Below are 22,406 nucleotides of genomic sequence, written 5' to 3' on the forward strand. Positions count from 1 at the left end.
AGCAGTGTGCTTGGCGTGCCTTGATAGAGGCTGGTGTGGAATCTACTTTAGAATTTTAAGCACACGGAGGAAATTAAAACAGAAAGGAATCTTGGAAAACACACCGACCAAAGATATACGATGTGGGCCATGGTACGTGCCTGTACGGAGTTACTCGTAGATATATATATACACACACACATTAATACCCACCATTCACCACTAAGTGACGGTGACGTCACCATGGCGCCTGTGCCAGGCCAGGTGCACTTTGAGGCCACGTGAAGTGTCGAAGGCTCGCTGACAGGAGGTCACGGGACAGACCCAGGTGCCATGGTGTTGACTGACTGAGATGACTGGCAGATGCACCAGCTGTACCCCATACTGTGCTAACCAATACACACACACGCTTAGAGATACACTCTCAAAGAAATATGCACACACTTTTTTTTAGATATACACACTCGTAGAGACATATACAAGATCCCTTGTATGGCCTAAACACACTGTTGGAGGCAAGTGCCGTTAGCGAGCACCTATGAAGGCCGGCACATCACACGAGGGGGTTGATGGCCAGCACCATCCCCGGCCACCTTTGTCTCTTCAGTGCTGATATTTGACACACTGCACTAGGTATTAATTTGAGGCTGAGTCGACCTAGGTGAGGCCCAGGACCCGTTCAGATAATCGTCACTGGTGTCGGCCGTGAGCGGGAATCGAACGCGGGGCGCCGGGGTTGGTAGCGCAGCGTAGCGCTAACTGCTACACCACCGCTCCCCACACACACACGCACACACTCTCGCTCGAGTAGAGTTATTCCCAACCTCGTAGGGATACACGCACGAGAATGTTTACACTCGTTGAGTCGGCGTCTCTTCAACGTGTGGAAAACGCTGTGCAGCCAGCATTGGTCTCGTCCGTGAACCCCCCACACACCACGCATCATCAATAATGACAAGGAGGCTATTCCACTGCATGGGGATGGGGCCGGCGTGGCACATGTGGCCAGTGGAAATCGCCCACGTCGGTGGAGAACAGTGAGCCCCCAGATGCACATTCACACAATGACAAAGATCCCCCGTATAGCCTTTAACAGCGGCTGTTGACACAGCTGCTGTTAGTGGGCACCTATGAAGGCTGGAACGGCGCATGGCGGTGGGGCCGGGGGGGGTGGTGTGGCCAACACCACGCCTGGCCGTTGTCGGCTCACCCCGGTGATGCATTGGCGAAGATGCATCCGTGATGCTTCCCCTTGCTCCCCCAGGGAATGATGTCATTTGTTTGTGTTGTTTGTATTCTTGCCAAATCTGGAACACGTGTTCTCCCCCCCCCCCCCCGTGTTCGTGTGCGAGTCCGTGTCTGTCGTCGTCTGTGACGGGCGGTGCAGCGGTTAGCGCTTCGCACCACGAACCCGGGTTCGATTCCCGCCCGAGTCCAATAACGGTGGTGAATAGGGTATTTAAAAACCGGTCCCAGTGGAACGATATCGCGGGCGTGCCCCGTTGTGTGTTCGTCACTCTCCGTCAATGAATGTTTGTTGCACTTACCCAGGCTGATGCCGTGACAGCGGCGGTGGGCGGTGCGGTGATATTTATTTAGTTCCGCGATAATTAAGTTAGTCCCAGGGCTTAATTTCTCATGGAATATTTCCCAGGCCCCCCCCCCGCCCGCCCTACACCCCCCAACCACGAACCACCGACCGGCGACCTGAGTTCGATTCGCGGCCATGGCTAATACCAGTGGCGAGTAACATCTGAGCTGATCCTAGGCCTCCTCCTCTCCCACCCCTTCCCCCGACCAGCTGGGTGACGTATGTTCAAGGCAACTCCCATGACTTGATGCGGTATATGCCCTGCGTAGATAGGGCCGTACGTATTTAATTCATGAACACGCCGTTGTCACTGGACACGTCGCGTGCGACACGGCGCAGATCAACTCCTCTCCGTATCGTTGCCGTTCCGTTCGAGTTCCCTCCTCGGGCTGAATTCTCGGCGACGGCTCCGTTCCAGTCCTGCCGACCCTCACGCCGCTATCCCCGTCACGACTGCGCCGACGGATTTCATCTGTCGGCCCTGGATTCTCGAGAGAAGAAAAGAAACGCATCTAACACAGCCGCGTGTCCGCGTGTGTCTGTCGGCGCGTGCGTGTGTGTGTGTCTGTGAGAGCAGGTCCCGCCCACGTTCCCATGATGTCCACCAATGGCTCCATCCCTCCCATCCACGTCCCTCCGGGCTACATCTCGCAGGTGCCTCCCCGCCACACCACCCCCACCCTACGTCCTCCCACCGCTCCGCACCGCCCCGCGAGCTCACCCAGCTGCTGCTGCCTGCGAGCGCGAGTGAAAACGCGCGCTGATGTAGCGGCGGGATGGAGCATGCACACGTGTGTGTGTGTGTGCGTGTGTGTGTGTGCGCGTGTGCACGTGCGTGTGTGTGTGTGTGTGTGCATGTGTGTGTGTGTGTGCGCGTGAGTACGTGCGGGACTGGAGCATCTGGGCCTCGTGGGCTTTGCTTACTTTAGCCACTGTACCCACTGTACCCACTTTACCCACTTTACCCACTTTCCAGGCAAACATTTCTTCACTGGATGTGTTTTTTTTCCCCCGGCATCCCTTGGTAGACTGGGTAGGTGGTGCATGTGATTCGCCGTAGTCGCCGCAGCCACAGCCGGGAGGTATGCTGGATGTCGTGTGTTGGCCCGTGGAAATAATTTCGGGTTGCTGATCCGGATACACCCGGCTGTGAAATGAAGCCCTGCTGCTTTTCCGTCGGGTGTTCACGTCACGCCCAATTTGAACGGTACGCAAACAATAACAACAACAACTTCATCGAGCGACCAGAATGGAAATTGTGTGCAGCGGTTGAAATGATGGAGGTCCTTGCAAGACATGCAGATGTAAAAAAATACTGATGCCTTCTGACTGAAATTTTGTCGGGGTCTATCCCCGATTGGTGGAAATCAAGCTATTTGGTATTATAATCTAATTTAGCAACAGTCAACGTTTCCAGCTCGAAACTTTTCAAGGCCGAGTTACATTTTTCTTTTAATATCCCACAACAGGATACTCTTTTTTGGGAGGGGCTGGGGGATGGGCGGGCACGGTTGGGGTGGGAGCTGGGATGAATCTGAAACTCTTATATCGGTCCTGCACGCCTTGTTGGACCAAGTCTTCGAGTTGCAGTGAACCAATGATTATGCCCATTAGATGTAGTGTGTGGATACAGCTGTTGGTCACAGTCGCACCCACGAAAAATAAAAGGACCCTTCAAAACCTGCACAAACTTTCGGAGCACCTTCGATCATATCAGGGTTTGGCTACGTACGGCGCGAAAGAAGTTCAACATACATACGTACACGCACGCAAAACAAAAGAACCACGCAGATATTGTAAACAATTCCTCTTTACGGCTGGGTCACGGCCGCATATGCACGGCGGGTGGGCGGACGCGCACACCCGCACGCGTATTATGGCCTCGGCAAGTCCCCCCACCTTTTGAACTTTCATTCTCTAATGGCAACGCTTCGGTTGTTACGATGAGCGACTCCGCGGTTGTCGTGCCTCTGGCACATTTCCTGGGCATTTATTTTTCGCGACACAGCACTTTGCGGCCCACCGCCAGGTGAGCGCTCGGCATTTATTCTCACCGAGCGGCTGCTTTGGCAACGGACGGCGCTCTCTTGCCACCGTGTTCGTATTGATAATTTAAATTTTTCGTTTTTGCTGAAGACATTACCACCGCGAGCAACTCCGTCACTCCCTTTCCATAATTCTCCGTGCGCCGGTGGCCCGCTCGGGGAAATTCCATTGACGGGTGGCCGTGGAAGGGGCCGGACACAACTCCAGACAGGGCCCAAACAAAACGCCTCTCTCTCTCTCGATGAGTCAACAGCTGACAAACATCGATGCTAAATGGAAGGGGCACTGGGGCGGGGTGGCCGAGGGAGGGAGGGAGGGGGCAGAGTGGGCGAGATTTACTCCAACGGGTCAGTGGGACAGCCGCCGTCGTCGGAGTGTGCGTCACCAGCGCTGACGTCACCACCGCGGACGTCACCGGCGCGGCGCACCGACTCTTCGAGCGCGCGCGCTGTTCCGGTTGCGGTGACCCCCACAGGTGCGGTCCCGGCGACAGGTCGCACGGCAGGGCATCGCGTACTGGAGTGCCGTGGCCTTTTAGCGCAGAGGGGGGGCGGGGGGCGGGGGGCGGTGGGCGGGGGGAGTGGGCTTAGCGCCAAAATATTTAGGTCACTTCCAAAAACAGGCGCGGGGGCCTGCGCCGCCATCTGCGTTCCAGATGTGGATTCCTGGCACGGCTCCACTCAATTCCACTCCCGATCCCTGACCACCTCCCACCGCAGCTCCCCCCCTCCCCCGCACGCCCCCTGCTCGCTCTCAGCAGGCTCCCATTCTCTCGACTCCCATCTCTCTGCCACTCCACTGTCTCCTACCAGCACCACCACCGCCGCCCCTGCCCCCCAGAACCCCACCCAAGCCCCGCCGTCCCCCCCCCCAACTCTCCCCACTTTTTCCCGGTCAGCCCAGCCGCTCTTTCGAGATCTCACGGGAGACTGAAAGCATAACAAGGCGAGAGCCCTCGTTTTGTTGATTAGGAATCTCGCTCCCAGTGTGCCGTTTGCCAATTATTTTGCAGAAGAAAAAAAGATAAAACATTGGGATACTAAGAATGTACAAATCTACTGGCTCCTCCTTACGTTTTGTGTCTGTTACTGGAGGTTGTTGGATCACGTATCACCGCGCTGGGTCGGTGCGCTTTGGTGAAGGGGTCACCCCAGGAGTGTTTCGTGATGCCACTCGCCACCACCGATGTTAGCCGTGGCCGGGAACAGACCTCATGTTTATCGGGCAGTGTACCGCTCTAACGAGGCGTCGATACAAAAAAGAAGGTATATCTTTAATTAAAAAAAAGTTTTTACACGTATTAATGCCATAGATGGAATGGTGGCTTCAACTATTTTTTTACCCCCTTCAGTGACGGTTGTTAATTTAGTCTGGCGTGAGTCGGCTAAGTCAGCCAATTAGCGAGGCACGTGAAAGCGAGAGATGCCGGCTGATGCGACGCTGGGAAAAGGAAACTGGAGGCTCGCATGCGAAAAAAACTAAAATCTGGGGATAGAAAAAAAAAGCTCTAAATGCTAACAGAATGAGCGAAAAAAATGCAGGGACAAATGGTTTGGCTCTGTTACATGCGCAGTGTAAACAGCGACAAATGTACACACACATGCGCACACTCGCACGCCCACACACGCATGGAAAAAAAAAGACTCCGATCCCCCTCATCTGGTCCACGTAGACTGCAGGGGCAAGTGCTGTTAGCGAGCACCTATCAAGGCCGTCGCCGCTGCCTCCCCAGCGCCGATGTTTACACGCCTACACCTACTTTCACTTGTATTGACCGTGAGTGGGAATTGAACTCGGGAGACCAGGTTCATTAATGCGGTGCACTGCCGTACCGCTTCGCGTAAACATACACGCACACACGTGGGTGCCGCATGCTGGTTCACATGCCTAAGCTCGTGCATGTGTGCGTGTGCATGTGCGCGTGTGCATGTGCGCGTGCGCATGTGTGAGCTTAGGCATGTGAAGCGGCACGCGGCACCCATGTGTGTGCGTGTATGATTACGCGGAGCGGTACGGCACTGCAATGCACTGCACCAATGAACCTGGCCACCCGAGTTCCATTCCCACTCAAAGACGAAGATCCCAAGTATGGCCTGTTACAGACTTGTTGGGGCAGTGCGCGGACAGCACTGTGGCGATGTTTACACACCGCACCAAGTACTCATTTGAGGCCGAGTCGACCTCGGTGGTGGCCCAGGACCGCTGCGGCTAATCGTCACCGGTGTTGGTAGCCGTGAGCGGGAATCGAACCGGGGCCTTTTCTGGGTTCGTGGCGCGGCGTGCGAACCGCCGCGCCCAGCGTGCACGTACGCCAACGTGTGTACGTACGCAGGCGATCGGCCTCTTCCCTCCCTACTCGTGCGTGAACGCGCGGGAGGGCGGGTGGGCGGGTGGGGGGCCCTCTTCCCTCTTCCCGAGCGCCCTTTGCCTCGCTTGGCGGTCGGGAGCCCGTGAGTCTGCGTGGATCTTGGCACTTGGCGGCGTCGATGAGACGCAATCCAAATGCATTGCCTGGATTCGTTTAAGAAATAGATTGAGTAAAACGCAATTCTACGCCGACTCTTGCGAGGATAAATTCATTTAAAGAAAGAACAAAAATACCACCACGGCGACGATTTTATTAAGTAAAACTCTTTAAAAGTATTTAACTGGCATTTTGGAAGTCTTATGGCGTGATAACGTGTAAGGTAGATGCCGCAGAAAGGCACCCGAGTGGCGCTGTTCACGCCAGCTCTGATGGAACGTTGCAGGAGAGCTCTCACATTATGAAAATAAAAATTCGACCCAAGCGCAAACGTCAAGATTGTTGTTTCGCACCGAAGCTGGAGACGCAGCGCCGAGAGCCCTTCGGCGACAAATTAAATTCCCAGGCGAACGCGGCTGGGCTGAGTGGCGAGCGATATCTGAACCAATCTTGGCCCCCCCCCACCTCCTCTCAGCTCTTTTCCCCAACTGGTGAACTATAGCCAAGCAACCCCCCGTCCCCCTCCCCAACATGCCTTGGGGAAGGGTGTTCATCCTGCAACAGCTTGACAAAGGGCCGTAAAAACATTTTGTGATTTTTATCCTAAACGGACATCGCAGTGGATTTCTGAAAAGGCCTCGCATCGACGAGTCGGTCCGTTCTGCGGCCCCCTCTCAATGCTACGTCGGGGGTGGGCGGGGACAGAACAGCGTGTAGGGTCAGCAGAGGCTAAGCCCCTCGTTAATGTAGAATGTTCTCTTCCACACCGCAGTTAACCCAACAGCCTTAACAAAACACAAACGAAACAAAAAATTACGACCAACATTACTCGAGCAGACCCTCCATCCCTCCCCTCTGACGAGAGCTGCCTGTAAACGGAACGTCCCGCCGAGGGCCGCCACGACGCCGGCCACCTGCGCGAGGGGCCGGGGGGGCGGTGGTGCGTTGGGATGGAGCGACGTCTCTGCTCTCGTTGTCGCGGCAACGCCCACCGGCAAAGACGAGCAAAGCTTTACAAACCCCCTGCCGCTTTATCCTCGGGATTTTTTTTACACATTTCCCGTTCCGATCACGTACGTCATCGGAACGGGAAGAAAAACTAAACTAAAAAAACTTTATCGGTACCGAGGCTCCCACAAGGCCATGCGGGAGGGCGTGTGGCAGCGGTCGTGTCGCTATGGTTCCCTGTAGTGAGGACAGCGTCTTTAAAAACAACGGCGCTCTGCCTCTCTAAATAAAAGTAACGTGGAACCGCTTGTGCTTTCCAAGATTCGGCGATGAACAGGACCCACACCCCGCAACTCACAGATGTCTCCGAATGGGAAAAGGTTAATTAGCGATAGTGGAGCTACCGCCCTTCCGTGGCGTGTGACGAGATGACGTCACGCGTAATGACGTCATCGCCTTGGCCGCCAACGCTTGCCGTTTAATTTGCCGGCTACGATCGGCGATTTTTTTTTTTGGCCGACCCATTAGTCAACGCGACCGGTTTTCTCGAGGTTCGAATGCGTGACAGCAACACAACTTTACTCGAAAGTTGTTTTCATTTTGGATCATCGTTCAGAGAGTTAAGGGGGCCCCCCCCCCAACCGCCCCTTCCCCCCCAGAGATGGGAAAGAGGCTCGCCTCGCCCCGTCGCCAGAATGATAACACTGGTCAACACACTTCTTTTTGAATAAGGTATTCCAACGTTTTTTTTTGTCTATCACATCAGGTTTTTGAGATATCAAATATTGCATTTTCAATAAAAACTGCAGAAGAAAAATATTAAATAAATGTGGATATCTACATAAAATTATATTATAAACAACACTATCCTAAAAATACAGCACCATATTTTAACACTAAAGCAGTCACTGACTCGCAACAACTTGCAATCATAAGTGACAGAGTTAATTTCGGGTAAAATCAATGAAAATGGGGTATGCCGATAGCATAAAAATGAGATGTGATAGAGCAAATCTGAAATCAGATTTGGAATCGGCACCCTAAAATTAGTCTAAAACAGCTGCAAAAGTCCAGGCCAGAATTTTTTTTTTTTTGTTGACCAGTGTAATTTTTCGTGCTGCGTGCGACGTAGTTGATGTGCGAGCGAGCCACTCCGCTGTTTTCAACCGAATCTTCGAAGCGGTTGCGGCCAGCGGTTGCGGCTTCCTGCTCCCCCTTGGTTTTTGCCGGTGACGTTGCCGCACGCGGCTCGAGCCGCTGAGGGCCGCGGCCTGCCAGGGTCGCTCGCTCGCGCTGGCACAAGGTGTGGCTTGTTGGTCCCTCCGGGATGCCCGGCTCTCCCGGTCAGTGTGAGCTTGTAGATATCTCCCTTGTGCCTCCGTGCTAGTAAGCAAGTGTTGGCTCGAGGTGTCTCAACGTTGGCTCCCGGTGTCTCCAGGTGTCTCTGTGTAGCCCCCAGGTATCTCTAGGTGTCTATTTTGTTTCCAGGTATCTCTCTGTTGCTTCCACGTGTCCCCAGGTGTCTCCGTGTAGCCTCCAGGTATTTGTAGGTGTCTCTGTTTTGTCTCCGCGTGTCTCCGCGTTGATTCCATGTATCCCCAGCTATTTCTGCATCGGGTCCGGCTAGCCGTACGTGTTCTCCCCACAGATATCCCTCTTGTTAGTAGCTGCAGGTGACTCTGACTGTGTCTGGCTTGGAACTCCTCCAGTGTCGATTCTCTCCCAGATAATGCCACAGCAGTGTTAGGGGGCGGGTGGGGGGGGGGGTGGCAGGCACACACACAGAGAGAGTGAGAAAGGGAGAGAGAGAGGGGGAGACCGAGACCTCGGTATCCCAATACCAGAGACACCGGAGCCCTTTGTGTCTTGCACGATAAACTCCGGTGGTGTTGTGTCTCGAACACGGCTGGGGCGGAACGGTGACAAGTGGTAATGACAAGCCCGAGTCAAAACCGCGTCTGCATAACAACATCCGGGCTAGAAGCGTCCGGGCTAGTACCATGTTATTATTATTATTTACACGCTTGTGTGCTGCGCACCGCCGGCTAGAACCGTACCACCGCTGGAGAAAGCGCCGCTTGGTAATTAAAAACGACAAAGAGGCGCCGAGCGACGGCCACACCATTCGTGGGCTCGCTTTTGTTGTCTTCACCATCGGTGGCCCTCCCGCCCCCCTGGTCCCCTTTACCCATCTGTCCCACGTGCACCTAACGTCTTCCCCGGCAGTCAACGTGACGCCGCGTCTCCCGCTTTCCGCCTCTCGGTTGCTGGTCCCCCCCCCCCCCCCAAGCGTCGCGCCTCTCCATGCTTTCTTGCGCGCTTCAAAGCTTCACTCGCTTTGGTCCGTCTCCTGAGCAGCCAAACCGCTCGGTAAAACCGCTCGTCCGCGGTCGCCTACCGTCCGTCGTCAAACCGGTCGTCGCCTCCCGCCTCGTCCGTCGGCCTCGCAGATCATCGAGGAGAACGGTGTGTGGAAGGTGGTGGTCACCCCGCACCCTCCCGAGTTCCACCCGCACCCGTCCATGCACCCGCCGCCGCCGCCGCTGCCTCCGTACATGCAGCACCACCCGCCGCTGCTCACCGCGCCGCCGCCGCCGCCGCACGCCATGTATCCGCCGCCGGGGCCCGCCGGAGAGATGCCGCCCCCGTTCATGGCCCACCACCCGCCGCCGCCGCCCCCGCCGCCGCACGCCATGTACACCGAGCAAGGTGAGCGCGAGTGTGCGGTGTCAAACTGTGCAGGTGTTTTTATTTATTCGGCAGGTAAATTCTGCCCCCGACGACCCCCGCTGAGCTTATCGGCTTTTTTTTGTCCGGGAGGCAACTTGGCCGCACGTCACGTGTGCGAGCTCATCGAAGTCGCCACCACACGTGGGAATTCATAGTGGCAGCTCAAATATGTCTGAGATGCGCGTTTATAAATTGTGGAGGTGGGTGGGGGGGGACAAAACTTGAGGAACCCGGAGAACAATCCACGCGAGCACCTCTGAGATAAAGACAACGCAGACTGCAAATATTACAACATCAGGCATTGTCAGAGCGCACTGCCTGCGTACCAGGCCAGAGAATGGTAGAGGTGGTGGAGATTGCTGCTGTTGTTGTTATTTGTTGGTATTGTTGCCGAAGCACTGGGCCAAAGGTAAAAAAAAATTCCAAGCGGCCGGTGGCAATGTTGGCGATGGTAACGATGATTGTGATTGTAATGATGGTATGATGATAATTGGTGATGGTTGTGGTGAGGCCCTGTTGGTGGTGGCAGTTAGGTTGGATGTTGTACAAATGTGATGATGACGAGGGGGGGGGGTGGTAGTAGTGACCATGGTAACGGCATGAGGAAGCCTTCATCCAGCAGTGGATTGACGCATGACCAGCGTAAACTATTTCAATTATTATTGTTCCTACAGCGCCGCTATACCTTGCTCAGCATAACGCCCATAAAACCACCTCCTTTATTCGCAATCCAATTAAACCGCTTCTACTCTTCGCACCAGAAGCGATACCGCCCCCGCTGAGGCCCAGCTACTACCAGGACCGTCTCATCAGCGGCAAGCCGCACGGCAAGAAGCTGGGCAAACCGGAGCGGCTCGGCGGAGGAGAGAGGATGAGCAAGGAGGGCAAAGCGACGGGGAGCAGCCCGCCAAACTCTCCGCAGAACGGCGGCAAGCCATCGGGCAGCAGCTCCTCCAGCTCCTGCACGCCGTCGGGGTCGCCGCCGGGGTCATCGTTCTCCTCCCTGTGCTTGCTGGCCCTGTCCTCGTCGTCCTCGTCGCCCTCGTCGTCGCTGTCCTCCTCCTCGTCGTCGTCACCGCCGCACAAGCCCGCGCACACCGGGCCGCCGGGCTCGCCGCGCCAGGGCGGCCATCACGGCCACCACCACGGCCAGCCGCCGTCGCACCAGCCGCACCAGCACCAGCCACACCACCACCACCACCACCATCACCACCACCAGCAGCCGCCGCCGCCGCTGCTCCACCAGCTGCAGCAGAGCCACCACCCGCTGTCGCATCACGGCATGCCGCCCCCGCCGCCCCACCACCACCAGCAGCAGCACCAGCAGCACCAGCAGCACAAGGCGGCGCAGCAGCCGCTGTCGGCGTCGCCGGCGCACGGCGCGGTGATGAACGGGTGCTCGCAGCGCGCGCTGCCCTGCAACGGAGGCATCGCGGGAGGGCGCAGGACGGACAGGCGGTCGCGCGGCAGCCCCCGGCACACGGACGGCCAGGACGCACACTGCGGTACGATCGCGATGACGGTGATGACGATGAGAACTGTTTGGTGGTGAATACATTTTGGCACGAGCGCCATTCTTACAGCACAAGGCTCTCAACGACGGCACCGTTCTGCGCAGGTGGAGGCGGGCTGCCAAATAGGGGGCGATGTTTGCTATGTGGTTTTACCTCGTGGAGCAATTAGCAAATATTTTTGGGAATGCGGCAAATGTGGACCGTGGCGCCGGCATGCTTGGCCTCGTCCTTTTTGAATGACCTCACGGGATCTTTAACGTCCACCGTGAAGCAGACGGTATTTGTTGTTGTTTGTTAACATGCGTGCGGTATGGCGATGTTTACACGTCGCACCAGGCGCTCATTTGAGGCCTAGTCGGCCCTTTGGTCAGGTAATCGTCACCGGTCTTATCCACGATCGGGAATCCAACCCGGGTCGCTGGTTTCAATGCACTCACCGCGACACTACCGCTCCCCACGCCAAAACAAAGACGCGCGCACGTGTGCGTACCCAAACAAAAATGCTCACTTGCAAAAAAACAACTTGCTGATTGGAAGCGCTTGCAGGGGCCAGGGTAAAATAATCGACACAAAAAAAAGTTGCAAAACGACATACCTCCTGTCTAGCCACGTGGGGCGAGCGAGCGGGCGGGCGGGTGCGCGCATGTACACATAGCGTCGCATTGTGCGAGCTCGCGAGAGCGAGGCCTGCCAAATTCTGGGCCCCCCCCCACACACGCTTGGAGAGGGGGGGGGGCCAAGTCGGGCCGCGTCGTCGGCCTCTCTCACGCTCGCATGGGTTTGGAAACCGCTCTCTCGCTTGCAAACATTCTGATTTATTCGCCACATTTTATTTGCCCCCCCCCCACTCCCTCCTCTTCCTCCTCCTCCACATCCTCCCCTCTTGCCTTCTGTCTAAATCATCATCGTCATCATCATCATCTAAAGTCAGAGTCCAAGTGATTTCCTGGTGGGGTGGGGGGGGCGGGCGAGGCAGCAAATCGCTGTTGACTTCTTAACAAAGTGGTATTCGTTCCATGCACGCCAGACAGATGATGGGTCTCAAACCCCCGGTTGAGAGAGGCTCGCTCTACCGCCGAGCCACGCGGCCGGATCATTATCACCGTCGTCGTCGCGAACCATCGATAGATCCACTCGAGCGGCGTGGTGATCGAGTGTGCCAGGCGGAGCAACTCCACCAGGGCCCAGGGGCCAGAGGAGCACGGGGCTACGGAGAGAGGGGCAAATTGATCGGGGTTGGGGTGTAACTCCTTCCCACCGGACAATGTTCCAAACTGCTGATGGCCTTCCAGCTGGTCACGCATGCCTCACAGCACTTGCCCCATCAGCAGCCGACCAAGCCGTCCACCATCTCTCGCGGTCCCTGCTATGCCGCGGTTCATCTCCTCTCCTGCACCTGAGCCGATTTCAACGCTTCCGTCTCTCCCCCCCCCGACGGATACGCGAGTTGTCGGCGCGGCGTTGGGTTTGTGTTGCTGGCGACGCTCTCCTTCGCCCCGCGGCGTTGAATGGCATCGATTCGCGAAGCCTTCTAATCGAAGCACGACAAGTGATGGAATCTCGGGGGTTGTGGAGAGAACCCGTTACGCAAACAGCACGCACCTACCAATAACGCGCAACCATCACGCGCACACACACACCTGTAATATTACGCAAATCCACAATATTAAAGTATCACACGCACACACCTATACACACACGCTGGCGTGTACAAAGACGGACAAAGGTCCCACTTATATAGCTTGCACAAACTGTCGGGGCAAAGTGCTTTTAGCGTGAATGTGCATGCATGTATATTCGACTTCTTTCGCACCGTACGTAGCCAACCCTGCTAGTCGGAGGTGCTAAATCTCGCTTGGACCCGAACACACACACACGCGGAAAGAAGTAGAAGCCTCTGTTATTTGGCCGAGGGTTCCCCTGGCTCTGTGTGTTGACGTGCGTGCGTGCGTGTGTGGGTTTCCCGGCCGTGCGTTTCTATGCACGGGTACGCCGAGATTAATGGTTGGTTCTGCACGGCTTCCTGTGCGCGCGCCCCCTCTCCTGCCCCCGGAGGTTCACGCAGCAGAGAGGCTGTCTCTCTCTCTCTCTCGCCCCGTGTACGCCCGCGGTAATTATCTCAATGTGTGGAGCGACGGGCGCCCCATTACGCACACCGACCCAAGTGGGGCCCGGCCGGCGAGTTGGGTTCGATTCCCCCCCAACCCGGCCACGGTTCTCGTGGGCAGCGAGAGGCAATGCCCGAACTGCAACTCGGGCCCTCCTGCCCAGGGTCACGTCGGCCTTCGGTGTGAGTACCCGGTTGCCGAGTGTAAAGACATCGGCGCCGGTTGAGATATTTGACTGAGCGTGTGGTGCTGGTTACTTACTGCACCCCCCCCCCCCTCGTGTCCGCCGTGCCGGCTTCAGCAATTGTGCCGACAGTCCGTTACAGGCTATACGGGGGATCTTTGTCTCTGTGTAAATCTCACCAGGCTTCCTGCACTGGCGCATCACGAGTGGCCAGCACGCCGTGTTTTTTTGGCTAAGACGCACGCTGCCAGCACATTTCCAGCCCGCGGCCGTTGCACTCAACGCGTTCTCGTCTTGCGCGGTCGACGCGGGCCTGCGTGCGGATTTGCACCCCCTGAGCGGGTTACTGTGTTGAGTTTGATTAACATCGCTTGCCATTATCTGAACAAAACCCCCCAAAAAAATTCATCAAAATCCCGGACGGCTCGGTAATTGTGGGCCCCTTCGTACGTTAATGGGGGCCGGCATATTTGCGGGGTGAGGCGGTGCACGGTTCAACTCAGGACAGAGGGGGCCCCGGCTATCTGTGGTGGAAGGGTGGTCGCTCCCGATTCGGTCGACGGTAGGTTTCCTTATAAAATTGGGGCGGCCGGGAGGCGGAGGGAGAGAGACTGAGGGAGGGGGAGAGCAATGGTCCCCCTGTCGAGCTGCACGTTGAAATTTAAACCCGGCGCAATTCCCGGACTGTCTTGCCCAATATCCTTCCACCGTTGGGCAGTGCGTCACCTTTTGAAAGGCCCTCAGACGTGTTTCATAAGGGGGGGGGCCGGGTCCTTTCCGTCTGTAGCCGTCGGCTGAATGCTTGCAGCCCTCTCTCTGCTGTAGACTCTGGATGTTGGAAGTGCCGCTGCTCAGGAAATGGTCTGGGTGTGGGGAGAGAGTTGCGTGTTCCCGTTGTTGAGTGGCGGCGGGGCCGGGCGCAATGCCTCGTAGCAAGACGCAGCCTAGGTTCAGTTCCCGATTTGATGAGCGAGCAGTCGGCAAGATTGGTGGAAACGCCGCCGTCAGTTTTACACATCTCGCTTTGATCCGATGCCCGCCGCCCCCCGTCTCGGGTTCGTTTGCCCTGATGGAATATTTGTTGTGGGGCATCAAAGAGCGGCGTGCACACACTGGCTCTGATAACGCTCTACCCGGAAAGGTCGCGACAGTTTGAACAATTTTTATTCCTGTTATATCTATGTGGCGGCGGCGGCGGCGGTGGTGGTGGGGGGGGTCGCGTTACAAGACATGTGTGATTACACGGCAAAGTATTGCGAAAGTCAATGGTGGCATTATCTCTGTGTTGGTATGTTTGTGTACCTGTGTTGGTGTGCGTTTGGTGCGTGTGTCTCTCTCTCTTGGGGGGAGCAGCAGTGCGGTGTGTTGGCGCACTGCGCCAAGGACCCATCGGCCTGAGTTTGATTCCCGCTGACGGACAACATCGTCGATGAATGTTTGAACCGGTCTTGGGCTTTCCCTAGCTCCACTCAGCCTTAAACGAGCACCTGGTGCAGTGTGTAAACATCACCACCGGGGAGACAAAGGAGGCCAGACGTGGCAGTGGCCACATGAGCCCCCTCGAGCTCAGATTTTGCCTTAATAGGTGCTCGCTAACAGCACTTTCTACAATAGTCTGTTGAAGGCTATATTTGGGTGGGTGGGGAGGGGAACCTTTGCCTTTGTTATGGAAATTGTGGGCCTCGTCTCTCCGTTCACTAGGTCCCAGCTGCTGGCTGCGTTATCTCCGGGCCTTTCCGGGAAATCTGGATGAGCGGTCGACTGAGAGGACAGCAGGGTCACGGGCTCACATGCATGCGCGAGCATGTGGGGTCCGCTCATGCATGTGCGCATGTGGTGTGGCCCAGATTTTTAAAAGTTTTTGCTCTTTTGTCAACGTGGCTGTGGAAGCGATTTAAAAAAAACAAGTTTTTTTCTCTTTTTCTTTTCTCCCATTGGCGATTTCGGCAGAACCTTAGTCCTGTGCCCCAAACCCAAAAAGGACTTTTGGCTCAAGGTGGGGGAGGGGCGGGGGGGTCAGAGTGTGCGAGATGACACGACCGAGTTAGAGTTGAGAGTTCAAATCCAGGTCCCAGCCGCCCACGATTAAACTGTGGAGCGAGTTTATTTGTTGCAAGCCATTGGTTGAATGGACTGCGAGCGGGGAGACCCTTTAGGGGTCTCTGGCGGGTGAGACAAGGCTGTCTCTGGTGTAGGCTTCTATCATCGGAGCACTTTGTCGGCATGTTTTTCCACAGGTACGTGTGATTAATGCAGACTTGATGCCTTGCAAAAGGTTTCTATTTGGTGGTTGAACATCTTCATGCCTCCTGTTTTAATTACCTATTCTTATTTTTCATACACTTATATTTACACAGAAGACTTTCGCAGAGACGCAACAGACTCGTAGGGAGCCATAGACTTGCGGTTTGATTTGGAGTGCGGGTTCTCAAGTGCGGATAGTTGATGGTCTTAGCCCAGTCAGCAGTGAATGACCGCACAAAAGTCAACGTGTCATATTTAGTTGTCTGCTTAAAGTACTTAAATACCAGCCCTGAAAGTTAAAAATGTCACTGACTGACACGTGACGAATGCTATTTTTACAGGGCATATAAAATACGTGGATTACGCGTCCTATTTAATGAGCTCTTCAGAAGTAGCTGCCTCCCCACATCTTCCAGCGCCGTTGTCAGACACGGGGTGATGCACCGCTAGCTGCAGCATCGCCCTGTGGCTGATTCTCCCATTGCACGACGACTCTGAGAGTGGCGCAGTTGGAATGTGATTGGGAGAAGCGGAACGCATTTTAAATAAAAACTTTCTTCACTTCCACCGAGCAACGTTGAATTATGCCACCGAGGCAACGTGCGCGCACGAATTCCATCCGATGGGGCTCTGGGCGCGACGTACATCTTGACGACACGAATTGGACGACACATTTTCATCATGCGGACAACAAGAACAACAACAACAACCGACGTTCGCCACCGCGTGCTGGGCTTTGTGCAATTTGAAATCGGCACACACACACACACAGCCGCCACACTGTTGGCTGAGAGAGAGAGAGTCCCTTTCCAATGGCTGACCTCCCGGAACCCTCCGAGCCTCAGTGTGTCGAGGTTTGATTTGGACTGCGGGTACACAGAGGGACGCGCTTATATAATCCGTCCGGGGATTTCATATTACTGGGGCATTTGCAGTTCTTGGACCGTGCCATCTCCTCCACCGAGTCCAGGAAACATTTTCCGAGCCATTCGACCTCAAATGTAAGCGCGCGTAAGCAGTTCGGATTCAATGGTACCATTTTGAGAGCCCGTTTTAATGGCAGGTAGGGATGAAAGCCGGGAGTTTGCGGTGATTTTGTGTCCGAGTTTGATTCCCGGCCACGGCTGGCGTCGGTGTCGAGCGACGTCGCAGCCCTGGCTCCCACGCCCCTTCCCCAAACCAAACGTGCTCGCTAACTTGGTGGAGTATGGTCAAAGGACTCCCACACCCAATGCGGCCTTGGGGGGTGGGGGGGGTGGATGCCTTCATGCAGCGGTGGATTTATGAAGGGCTCCAATTACCTTATGGTAATTACCATCGTTGTTATTAGCTGCAGTGGGTGTATTTGTAAAACGTCTCCCTTGTTTAGCAAAACGTGAGCTGTGGAGTTATTCGCCTTTCTCGCCCCCTTTCCCTGGCGATTCCACGAACCTTCTCATTTTTGCCGTCTTGTTTGTATCATGCTTCAAGTTTGTCCTGCGATCCTCACGCTACTGGGAAACTGTAAACCTCAGAATCGGTTTAAGTCACGGCTGTCCTCGTTTGTGTGGCCTACGAAGGGTAACTGTTAAAGCTTCAGTTTAACATGTAGCCTTTCGCGACCGTAATAGCGTTTTTTTTGGGTTAGACCGTGTAAATATAAATGTGTCGTTAAACCCGCCACCACCTGACGCAGCCAATTAGTAAGGTTTGTCACGTAAACAGTACGTGCTAATTCGTCACTAGTACAGCACACTGGTGTGTTGGAGAGCCAAGCCAAGTACTCGGATAGTAAATGTTGTGGCTTGGTTAGGTTTGGTAATATTTAGGTACGACCACTCAGTCACTCGCCCACCCACTCACCCGTCCACTCGCTTACCTACCCACAACCTTCAACGTATATATATATCAGACGACTTGGAGCTCCATAGCTGCGGTTGCGCACACACGAGAGGACTTTCATCAAGTGAACGTTGACGAATCTCCTGCGTGGACATCAGACGGCCTTGTTTTGCCCGGGTGATGCGGACGCTTTAACGAGCGGCGTCTGTGCGCGACAGTGGGATCGACGTCGTGCGCTCTCTTCTCCCGTCGAGCGCCGAATTCGCTCCACGTTGGCCTCGCGACGACTCGGCAGTGCGATGCCTCCCTGCCCCCCCCTCCCACAACCGTATCCACATGACGCGATTTCTCAAGAGTGGCCGAGCTTGCCGGTCCCAGGCCCGCGAGCCGGCCGGTGCGCGTCTCTCCCTCCGCACGGCGCAACCCCGAAGAAAATGTGCAAACGATCAGGGTCCTGGTCTCTCTGGGGTTCACGGGTTCAGGGCGGGCGGGCGGGGGTTGGGGTTGGTTTCATGGTCAACATCAGGAGTAATGGGGGGTAGAGCTGGCGATGCGAGGGGGGGGTGTGGGGAGGGGGGGCGTCGGGTCACCAGACACGGGTGGAGTTCTGACTCGAAACTTATCGGAGCTCGGAGAGTGGCAGGCGATGTTTGGATGAACACAAATAATTTACATTTATAAATCGCCCTTAAACAATCAATCTCAGGGCCGGTATGCATGAAAAGTTGGAAGTAGTTTAACATCAACCGAAGGAAAGAAAAAGTGAGAAAGAGGGTTGAAAGTAAGCTATTTTAAACGGATACTTTTAGTCGAGATTTGAAGTTTTGTAAAGTTTATTTTGACTTAACTTTCGTGACTGCAGGAATTCATATTCTTTGGTTCTTTCGGTAAAGTCACGTAGATAGAAAAATCACAATTAAAAATAAAGTGAATAAAAAAAGTAAACCACGAAGTTTCGATCGCAACACAAGCGGTCGATGACATCGTTGTTTTATTTTTTATTCACTTTTTTTATATATCTACGTGACTTTAACGAAAGAACCAAAGAAAATAGTTGTAAAGAGTCTCGGAAGTTGTGACCTCGAAGGGCAACGAGTTCCAGAGTTCAGGTGCCGCATTTGCAAAGGCACCGTCACCCTCCCCCCTCCCCCCCAAGTGTGTAGCCTAGAGACCGTGGTGACAGCGAGCTATGCACAATCTGAGGATCTTAATGATCTTGATGGAACATTCTTGGCCGAAGGAGGTCACGAATGTCGGGAAGAGCAAGTCAATTTGAGGTCTTTAATACCAGCAAGAGATTAAATCAATATGGGGTACGAACAGAAAGCCAGGAGCACAGGTGTGTTGTGATCCTTGAAGGGTGGACAAGTAAACGCACAATTGGGAAAGTTCTGGCAGGTGATTTTATCCGCCCCCTACGTGTAGCTGGCGTCAGACCATGACTCTTGTCTTGTGTGTGCATTTTCTGCGTGAGGCAAGGTGTTGGTTGGATCACAGAATCACATGCAGATTGATCAATCTCCAAAACCCGCTGGGCAGTGACGTGGCCAGAAGGTGGCAGATACAGCAAGTGGCTACTTAGTTGCAAGCTTTCTTTCATATATTATCCCCTTGTGCGCACAGGTTTTTCTCCGTGGTTCCCTGATTTCTCGCCACGTGAAAGCAAAGTATCCTCCACGGAAACTCGCAAACACATCCTGGCGGAGCAGGACCCTCCTGGAAAGGAGTGTTTAGTCTCGGCGAGGCTTTCCTGGACAAACAAAGGCCATTACAGCAGGCGCAGCACAAACACCGCTGGATGGAAAATAGTAACGCGGCCCAAGACAATCGTGCGCAACGTTGCCTCTGTATAGCCCTCCTGGCTCTTATTCGTCAAACGAAGTCAAACGCTCAGCCTCGGCAACGAGCGGCGAGCGATTGGCTAGCTCGGCGACAGCTGGAAGAGGGGCAGAGGAGTGCGGGTAGCCAATCAGGGTTGGGGTGGGTGTGGGGGTGGGGGTGGGTGGTGGAGGGAGTTAGTGGGATGGAGGGGGGGTAGAATTAAAAGGCATTGCAAAAATGCGGCTCTGGCCACACTTATTTACTTATTTTCTGCAGCTTTGCCGGGCCCGGCCGCAGTGAACGGCATGCTCGCGCAACCGCACCGCCGACTTTGCGAGGCTAGCGCTGGAGAAAGGGAAAGCGGTGACCTGGTGGGATTGAGCGGTGGGCGAGCTGGGGGGGGGGGAGCCGGGCAGCCGAGCCACGAACACACGACAACTCGGCCCTCGTCCGGCCCGGACGGCCGGTCGGCCAAACTAACAAAAAGTAAAAGTTGTTCACCGAAAACGTCCAGGGGAAGAGGAGCGCTTGTTTTACAGTACCCTCATTTCCCCAGGAACGCGCGTCTCCTTTGAGGGCTTGCCGGCTCCAAGGGTGTTCACGGTGTTGAACGACCAGCAGCCTTGGGAGTTATTGCTCTCCCCCACGCTGCTCGGACCTTGACGCTGACCACTTTGGCTGCCTTCCCCCCCCCCCCCCCGGGTTTTTCACCTTTAGCTCCCCGCCGCGGTTTGCGCTTTGCAACAGGGGTCGGGGGGCACGCTCGCTCTCGTCGGGTTGGCAGGTCGGCACGGCGAGGTGACCCCTCCCCCACACCACGGGAGGGAACATCGTCTGCGATGGCTCCCACGAGGGCCCTGGCTCCAAAGGGGGGGGGGGGGTGGGGGGCATTGCTGAAGTTGCCTGCTCTTGTTCCCCTCCACGGCTCTTTTGTCCCACATTCAATGCACCACGCTCTGGCTAATTGTCGGTCCACCCGCCCCCCCCCCCCCCCGTGCTTTTTAAAGAATCGTGAGATTTTAACCTTGCGTTAAACATTCGTTGTTTTTTTTTCAATGTCAGCTTGCAGCGACATTCTGCTGCAGCAGCCTGCTGAACATTCTTTTTGTACAACAGGAAAAAAATTGATTGATGCTGTTAAAGAGTGGGGAATTTTGAGTGTATATTTATATATTTTAAAAAATGGGTGGCCCAAAAGGCAGGGCACAAAGGGTTATTTCATTTATTTTCATGCTGGCATTTAAACATTGTAAATGTTAATTCAGTAAGTTAATATTTTATCTGTTATCATGATTAACACGTTTTTATTCTTCTGGGATGCCCGCAAATCCATCGTTTACAAAACTCGGCCAAGAACCCTAATGGAATTTAGACGAACCATCACCGACGAATATTTAAAGATTTCAACTATAATCTTCAAAAAATAAGTCAAATTAGATTCACAAGATAATTCATGCATTAATGTTAATAGAAGTCAGTTTGAGCGTTAGTTTAAATACATAAAATAACCATATGTGATTTGTAAAAGTAAATATTAAGTCTGTGTCCTAATTTTTGGGCCACCCCGTATATATGCGGTCTGATTGTTTATAATGAAGCAGAGGTACAAATTGATGATAAGGTTTCACTGTCGATCCTAATGAGTGCCATGGGGGTGGCAGTTGTCACTTGATATTAATAAAAACTAAGTTATGTTATACTTAATATATGATAGGGATGAATTTCAGATTAAAACATTTCAGATTTCGGTTCAGTAAATTTTTGTTGGGGACAGTTTTGAGTATTTCTTTCGAATATTCGGTTCATTTACTTTACACAATAAATGTACTGCGACTCAATGTCAACCGGATGAGTGCCATGCAATGCCAAACATGGCCACCGCTCTTTGGAGGTGGAGGGGGGGGGACCACGGGCTGTGACGTCGTGGAAGTGACATCATGTCATGTGACGTCACGTTTTCGGATAATTCCGAAACTTACAAAACCGTTCGGGCAGTCCGATGTTTCGTACGTTGCCCCGATTGTACAGATTTTTACTGCTTGATCTAAAAACTTACAACGGGTCCCGAAAAATGTTTCAGGTCTAATGCATCGCGCTTGCAAATGCACGCAAGGTAAATAATTATTGACACGATTTCCGTAACGCTGCGAATGTCGTCTGCAAAAATGCCACGTTAGCACCGCCACCGCGTCGTTTGAGAGCATCTCTTTGCCGACTGAATTCTGCTGCCACCGAGTGCGTGCACGCACGCACGCGTGGCTGAGCGTTTTCTCGCCACCTCGGTGTGGATCTGTGAATGTGAGCAATGAAAGGACGCATTTACAGGCGGTGGAGATGGTAAGAGTTGTACGCTGGGCACAGAACCATGGATCCTGACGTAACCGCTTGCCTCTCCTCCTCCCTCTCCACCTCCTCCTCCAGCCTTGCCCTGTCCACCCGATTTTACCAGCAGACCCCAAATGCCTCTCCCCAGTCTCCCTCCCTCCCCTCCCCTGCCATTTTGTCTTCCAGATGTCACATTTTTGGAATGTTTGTGCCTGGCAAGGACCTTCTGACCTCGGCCCACTATTTTTCTCCTTCGCCCTCCATTGTTTGGCGGTGTGGCCTTGCGTGGCCCACGGTGCGCCGCTTTAGCACGCGCCTGCTGGGGAGTCGATTTAGTTTTTCGTCTTTGGCCAATTTTAACTCCGTTACGCTGTCGGCACCGTGATGTCTGGAACACTCGGAGTGCCGTGCATTACCCCGTTAGAGAGAACGGCCTGCAGAAAGCGGATTTCACAGAACTATTTCTGAGTTCGCTTGAAGTGGTGTATTTATCCGTCCGCTCGGGAGCGCTGCAATTTCCCACCTGCCCTCTCACAGAGAAAAATACTTGTCGCATAGCAGTCCATACTGATGTGTTTTTTTTCTTCACAAAACTGGAGTTTCACCAACGTTAACGTGATGTATTTTTTTG

At 54.4% G+C, this 22,406-nt stretch overlaps 1 protein-coding gene across 1 annotated transcript in view; it reads left to right on the plus strand.

The window, feature by feature from the left end:
• LOC144948933 (fibronectin type III domain-containing protein 3B-like) overlaps positions 1-22,406 on the plus strand; it is a 165,621-nt gene that overhangs the window by 94,214 nt on the left and 49,001 nt on the right. Inside the window, 3 exon segments of the mRNA XM_078878680.1 lie at positions 2,148-2,224; positions 9,479-9,737; positions 10,520-11,263. Coding sequence (XP_078734806.1) covers positions 2,148-2,224; positions 9,479-9,737; positions 10,520-11,263 — 1,080 coding nt within the window.

This window comes from Lampetra fluviatilis, chromosome 51 (assembly GCF_964198595.1).
Source record: "Lampetra fluviatilis chromosome 51, kcLamFluv1.1, whole genome shotgun sequence".
Classification (NCBI taxonomy): domain Eukaryota; kingdom Metazoa; phylum Chordata; class Hyperoartia; order Petromyzontiformes; family Petromyzontidae; genus Lampetra; species Lampetra fluviatilis.